General features: G+C 43.6%; 1 protein-coding gene across 1 annotated transcript in view; it reads left to right on the top strand.

Annotated features, from left to right (window-relative positions):
- Positions 1–6: 6 nt before the first annotated feature.
- LOC606368 (delta-1-pyrroline-5-carboxylate synthase 1) overlaps positions 7–6943 on the top strand; it is a 12794-nt gene continuing 5857 nt past the window's right edge. Inside the window, exons 1-13 of the mRNA XM_044481365.1 lie at positions 7–261; positions 937–1008; positions 1091–1297; positions 1387–1548; positions 1707–1984; positions 2591–2741; positions 2856–3020; positions 3143–3220; positions 3300–3389; positions 3499–3585; positions 3677–3763; positions 3835–3931; positions 4050–4153. Coding sequence (XP_044337300.1) covers positions 202–261; positions 937–1008; positions 1091–1297; positions 1387–1548; positions 1707–1984; positions 2591–2741; positions 2856–3020; positions 3143–3220; positions 3300–3389; positions 3499–3585; positions 3677–3763; positions 3835–3931; positions 4050–4153 — 1638 coding nt within the window. The 5' untranslated portion in view covers positions 7–201. The remainder of the gene's footprint in view (positions 262–936; positions 1009–1090; positions 1298–1386; positions 1549–1706; positions 1985–2590; positions 2742–2855; positions 3021–3142; positions 3221–3299; positions 3390–3498; positions 3586–3676; positions 3764–3834; positions 3932–4049; positions 4154–6943) is intronic.

Below are 6943 nucleotides of genomic sequence, written 5' to 3'. Positions count from 1 at the left end.
CGCCCCTCGCCACGCTCACGGAACCAACCCCCCCTTTAAAACCGCTCGGCTCTATCCCCCTCCCTTTTCTGACCCCCCCACACATCGCGGCTGCGGCGACGAGGCGACGAGGAAAAAACTCACTGCAGATAAGAGAGGGAGGGGCGAGCGAGAGAGAAGGGAGAGGCGGCGCGCCGAGCCAGCCCACTTCCGCCCGCGGCCATGGCCGGCGCCGACCCCAACCGGAGCTTCATGAAGGACGTGAAGCGCATCATCATCAAGGTTGATTTGTCTGTTTGTTTGTTTGACTAATTTATCAGCCCGTCTCTGCTAGATCTAAGCTGCTGCTCTTCGCCGCATTGCTGCGTCTCTCCGAGGCCTCTCTGCATCGAATCGAGGAGTAATCGTGTAGAGTTCTCGTGATTTGTTCTCGGGGAGGGCGGGGGGCGGAGGGGTTATGCCTGGGGTTTGGGTTTTAACTCTGACGCGTTGATGGCGGAGTTCTCGTCATGAATAAACTTTTGAGGCGCCCAGGATGTTTGGGGCCTTCCGTAACCAGGCATCGGAACAGCTTCAGGGGAAAGGTGATTCGCGTCAGATGGGAAAAGGTGATTTGTGTCAGATGGAAATGGATGATAGAAAGGCGGAGAGGAATTTTGGGATGTTTCTCAAATTTCGTTAAATGGGAGGACCTCTTTAGTTCGTGATTTCGTTGTTCAGATACGTGTTTTCATGGAAATCTATGGTGTAAAGGGTAGAACTGTGTTTCCTTGTTATGTTTGGAAAACAGAACAGTACCTTTGTCAGTTTTGCTAGCTCGCCTCAAAGTGGTCCATTCTGGGAGAGCATCTTAGATACGCTTAAGGAATCTAGTCAAAGATGCAACACAGGAGACGTAGATGGAATCCTTGTCCCTGTCACTTTTATTTTCTATTAATTCCTTTTTTTGGATGTCAGGTGGGCACTGCAGTTATCACCAGAAATGATGGAAGACTGGCTTTGGGCAGGATTGGAGCCCTGTGCGAGCAGGTAACATTCTCATCTCCTACCTTCTCTACTCTGTATATATGCAGTCTGAAGCGAATCCTGAATCAGCTAAATGGCAATGTAGGTCAAGGATCTTAATGCTCAAGGATATGAGGTGATTATGGTCACCTCGGGCGCTGTTGGTGTGGGGCGACAGCGGCTCAGGTACCGCAAGCTCGTCAATAGCAGCTTTGCTGATCTGCAGAAGCCACAGATGGAGCTGGACGGGAAGGCCTGCGCTGCTGTTGGTCAGAGTGGGCTGATGGCACTCTATGACATGTTGTTTACCCAAGTGTGTTTATTTAGCCTGGCATCAACTTTACTTGGAAGAAATTGGTACCTTGTGTGTCTGTTTGTAACATCAAACCTCTCATGTTGCAGCTTGATGTGTCATCATCACAACTTCTCGTGACAGATAGTGACTTCGACAATTCAAATTTCCGGGAGCGACTCCGCGAAACTGTCGAGTCATTATTAGAGCTTAGAGTTATTCCAATATTTAATGAAAATGATGCCATCAGTACGAGGAAGGCTCCATACGAGGTGCGTATTGTACAATACATTACCCTGTAATAGCGATATTGTGCTTACCTGTACAGTTTGAGCTTGATTGTTTGCATACATAAAAATCCATGTCTTTCCAGTTTCAATACCTTCCATCATTTTCATTGTGATGTTCATCAACAACAATTCTGTTACAGGATTCATCTGGTATATTCTGGGATAATGACAGTTTGGCAGGTCTACTGGCATTGGAACTGAAAGCTGATCTCCTTGTTCTGCTTAGTGATGTGGATGGCCTCTACAGCGGTCCACCAAGTGAACCTTCATCGAAGTTAATACATACTTATATCAAGGAAAAACATTATCATGAAATTACTTTTGGAGACAAGTCCCGTGTTGGTAGAGGTGGCATGACAGCTAAAGTCCAAGCTGCTGTGTGGGCTTCAACGGGTGGTGTACCTGTTGTTATTACAAGGTAACTTGAATATTTGCCTTTTTTATTGCATGTGAAATATTGATGCCTAGCATTGCTCATATATATACTTCACACATTCTATGGTATTTATTTGTGCATCATATGCAAGCAATAATGTGCCATTTGGCTACTTGCAATTCTGATTCCATAGACACCAGATCTTATTGAATCAATTCACTGCTAATATTACAGTTAAGTCATATAATTTGACACTCATCAAGGACCTTAAAAGAGTCAGTTGAAAGTTTAAACCATGTTAACAATAAATCTGAAATAACATATGAAGTCCAATATTTAGTTATTTTTATATTAATGACGAACAGTTCTGATTATAACACCATGATAAATCTGCCGAAAATGCATTTGCTTTTGAGACCCATGCACCCTGCATGCTATTGTAATTTTTCTTGTGATGCTTACTGTCTGAACATGGTCTGAAATTATTGTTAAGTAAAGAAGCTTGATAATTGCATTTCTGTTTTTTTTTCTTAAAGAGCTACCAATGCTTCAAACCCAAATAATGAGTAGTAAACTCCATTTTTTGCAAGCTATTTTTGTTTTCCCAGTGAATGGCAGAGTAATTTGACTTGTTTACTGTTCTTGAAGTGGATGTGCATCTCAGAGCCTTGTTAAAGTTCTCCGTGGGGAAAAAATTGGTACCCTTTTTCATAAAAATGCAAGTTTGTGGGAACCATCCAAGGACACCAGTGTCCGTGAAATGGCTGTTGCTGCACGGGATTGTTCAAGGCATCTACAGGTATATTTTTTTCTCGTACAAATTTCCTGCTCATTGAACGGTCCATACTGTCTTTTCGCTCTTTTTTGCCTGGTTCGTGATACTGATTCTATATTGTATGGATACCTGAAACAGAATTTGTCATCAGAGGAGCGCAAGAAAATATTATTAGATGTTGCGGATGCTTTAGAGGCAAATGAGGATTTAATTAGATCCGAGAATGAAGCAGATTTAGCAGCAGCACATGAGGCTGGGTATGAGAGTGCTTTGGTTTCTAGATTGACTCTGAAACCAGGAAAGGTAGGCAGTTGGATAGTCTTGCTTGTTAGAACTAAATTGATTTGTTTGATAGGTGACACTTGCTTCTTTTCATTTTTGGATATTATTTATTGGTTGATCCAGCTTATATTCATCATTTGTAGATAGCAAGCCTTGCCAAATCTGTTCGCACTCTTGCGAATATGGAAGACCCTATTAACGAGATACTGAAAAGGACAGAGGTGAGTGCTTATATTTGAACTACACATTGGAACTCTGGGAAAAGCTTCCATGTTTGAACGCATCGGTTTATTTTTTCAGGTTGCTGATGGTTTAGTTCTTGAGAAAACATCTTGCCCTTTGGGTGTTCTATTGATTATTTTTGAGTCCCGACCTGATGCCTTAGTCCAGGTATTGTTTGTTGTTGATGTACTTTAGTTATTTTTTCTATAATCCACATGCTTGCATTTGGTTTGTACTCAAGTATATTAAGCAGCTTGGTTTGAACACCATTGTTTAGATTGCGTCTTTAGCCATTCGAAGTGGTAATGGTCTTCTCCTAAAAGGTGGAAAAGAAGCAATGAGATCAAACGCAATATTGCATAAGGTATTATCTTTTCCTATGTAGTAGCTTCCTTTTGGCATGGTATACTATTGTAGCCTTTAGTGTCCTTAAAATATCTATTCATTGTTTACAGGTTATAACCAATGCTATTCCTGACAATGTTGGTGAAAAATTGATTGGCCTTATTACAACTAGAGATGAAATTGCGGATTTGCTGAAGGTGAGCATTCGTTTCTATTATCTAAATAATTATTCTACCAATATGCCTAATAAACATATAACACCATACAGCATGATGATGTCATTGATCTTGTCATTCCAAGAGGGAGTAATAAGCTTGTTGCTCAAATCAAATCATCAACAAAGATTCCTGTTCTTGGCCATGCTGGTATTCTCTTAATGAACATTATTGTTGCTGCTACCACTGCTTTCTAAAATGTTAAATTCTTAGACTGCTGTTTAAGATTTGAGTTTGTATTGAATAAGTCTTTGCATCCCCTGTGCAGATGGTGTTTGTCATGTATATATTGACAAATCAGCAGACATGGATATGGCAAAACGTATTGTGATGGATGCAAAAATTGATTACCCAGCTGCCTGCAACGCAATGGTACTTGTCTAATTTGATATTCCCTCCGTTGACAAATATAACATGTTTTGGATATTTCAATATGGGCTACATACAGACTGAAATGAGTGAACAAAGACACTAAAACGTGTCTATATACATCCAATTCAGGAAAAAGTTGGAACATCTTATATTTGTGAACGGAGGGAGTAGCATATAATAGCATTGGATAGCTTGTTTTGTTGGTTTGAGGTTTTAAGTACTTCATAGAGCATCTTTTACCGTGAAGCAATGAACTATATATATATTCTTTAAATTCTGCTTGTTGATAATGGCTGCAGTTTTCTGTTGCCAATAAAAAACTTATTTAAATTGTTGATCCTGTCAACTCGACCAATCTGGGGCTAGCCTCTAGTGGCATTTCCCGAATAAGGAAAAACATGAGTACCCACCTGATGGAGTTTGAGCCTCAAAAGCTGGTGGGCAGGCCTGCAAAGCACATCAGCTTGCTCCAGCTAGCAACCTGATCAGACGCTCACTCACGTGTTCTGATATACTCCCTTCGTTCTGTTAAGTATATATGTTGTGTTTGTCTTGTACAGGCCCAGGCCCATAGTCTAGAGTGAGGCCCAGGCCCATGTAACCTTGTATATATCTCTCTCCTCCTCAATACAGAAAACTGTTCGGTCATTCTCTCTTCCTCACGTTTTCTAACATGGTATCAGACCAGGACCAAACCCTAGTCCCTCTTCCAGCCGCCACCCATGAAATCGCCGCCGGTGAGGTGATTCAGGCGGATCTGTCTGGTGAGGAGACATCCACATCGCTGCCCCATCCCATCTTCGTCATCAACCTGTAGGAGCTGCTCTCCAGCAGCTCCTCTGTGTGTCCTCACAGCTACTCTGTGAGAATACTTCCCCTGCTCTCCAGCAGCCATCTCCAGCAAGCTCTTGGTGCCTTCCCTGCTCTACAGCAAGCTCCAGGCGTTCCCCTTCTATCCAGCAAGATCCAACAAGCACCACCTTCTATCCAGTGAGATCCAGATCCAGCTTCTGTTTGTGGCTGTCTGCTGTTCTTCTCTTGTTGCTGCCTGCAGCTGCTATCAGATTGGGTGTTTCCAGCTGCTGACCGCTCACCACTATGGCAAGAAATGATTTCGGATTTGGTTCTTTGATCATAGATATCAAGCTTGATGGTTCAAACTACAGGGAATGGGCATTTTCTGCCCGGACTGTCTTGAGGACAGCTGGTTTTGTTTCTCATCTGACAGATGATCCACCTAGTCCAAATGATGATGCAGCAAGGAAGTCTTGGCAAAAGATCGATGGTGTGATGGGAGTTTTAATTCTGGGTGTTGAACCCTCACTCCGAATGAGTCTTGAGCATCACACTTCAGCTAAAGAGATATGGAAGTACTTTGAGCAGCGCTACCTTCAGCCCAGCAGTGCACTTCATTTCTCCTTGTTGCAGAATTTACACAACACTCGGCAGCCAGAAGACATGTCCATAGAAGAGTACTATGGAGCTTTCACTCGCATCACTGGGCAGCTAGGTTCCATGGTTCCAAAGGGTAATTCTGGTTGTGAGTCATGTGCAGCAAAGGAAAAGTATGACCATCAGACTCTCATGTTTCAGTTTGTGATGGGTCTCAAGCCAGACTTTGAGAACATTCGCACTCAATTGCTTGGTCGTACGACTCCTCCCACCTTGACAGAGGCACTTGCTAGCTTGATCGCTGAGGAGACTCGTCTCCGTTCTCTTGGGGCTACTTCTGCGCAGACTCTACACACTAGTGTTCTGGCTTTTCCTCAGCGGCCAGGTGCCTCCAAGGCCACACCTTCAACTGCCGTCTGCGCCTTCTGCAAGAAGGCAGGACACCACAGAGATGGTTGTTTCAAGCTTCATCCAGAGCTGTTAGCTGAGTTTCAGGCTAGACGGGCCCTCAATCAGCAGCGTTGTGCACCCCAGGCTCCTTATCAGCAGCAAGCTCCTTATCAGCAGCAAGCGAGGGGTGCTTCTACATCTGTTCTCTCTCAGCCCGCTGTTGCTGCAACCCAGCCTTGGGTTCTGGACTCTGGAGCTTCTTTCCATGTGACCTCTGATCACTCTCAGCTTGTGTCTTGCCAGCCAGTGCGGGATGGTGCCTCTGTTCAGACTGCTGATGGTACACCTTGTTCTATTACTCATCAGGGTTCTCTTTGCACATCCAAGTTTTCTGTTCCTGCCATCTCCTTTGCTCTAGAGCTGTCCATGAATCTTATGTCTGTTGGCCAGCTTGCTGATATGAACTACTTTGTTGGTTTTGATGACTCATTTTGTTATGTGCAGGACCGTCAGAGCAAGAGGGTCATTGGAACTGGCCATCGCCGTAGAGGATCCACATCCCTCTACATCCTTGACACCTTACACCTTCCTTCAGCTTCCACCACATCCGCGTTCCAGATGGCTGCATCAACATCAAGATCCACTTCGTCGTTTTCTTTTGCCCAGTGGCACCATCGCTTAGGTCACTTGTGTGGTTCTCGTTTATCTACCCTTGTTCGACAAGGTGTTTTGGGTCATGTTTCCATAGATGCTGGTTTTCACTGTAAGGGTTGTAAGCTAGGGAAACAAATACAACTTCCATACTCTTCCAGCACTACTCATTCTAGTCATCCTTTTGATTTAGTGCACTCTGATGTATGGGGTCCTTCCCCCTTTGTTTTGAAAGGTAGCCACAAACATTATGTCATATTTGTTGATGATCACTCTCGACATACTTGGGTCTATTTTATGAAGCATCGTTCTGAGTTGTTTTCTGTATATAAGGCTTTTGTACATATGGTCCATACT

The sequence above is a fragment of the Triticum aestivum genome, chromosome 1A, assembly GCF_018294505.1.
Source record: "Triticum aestivum cultivar Chinese Spring chromosome 1A, IWGSC CS RefSeq v2.1, whole genome shotgun sequence".
Taxonomy (NCBI): domain Eukaryota; kingdom Viridiplantae; phylum Streptophyta; class Magnoliopsida; order Poales; family Poaceae; genus Triticum; species Triticum aestivum.
Note: the sequence above shows the minus strand (reverse complement) of the source record. Positions and strands in the feature narration are given on the sequence as shown.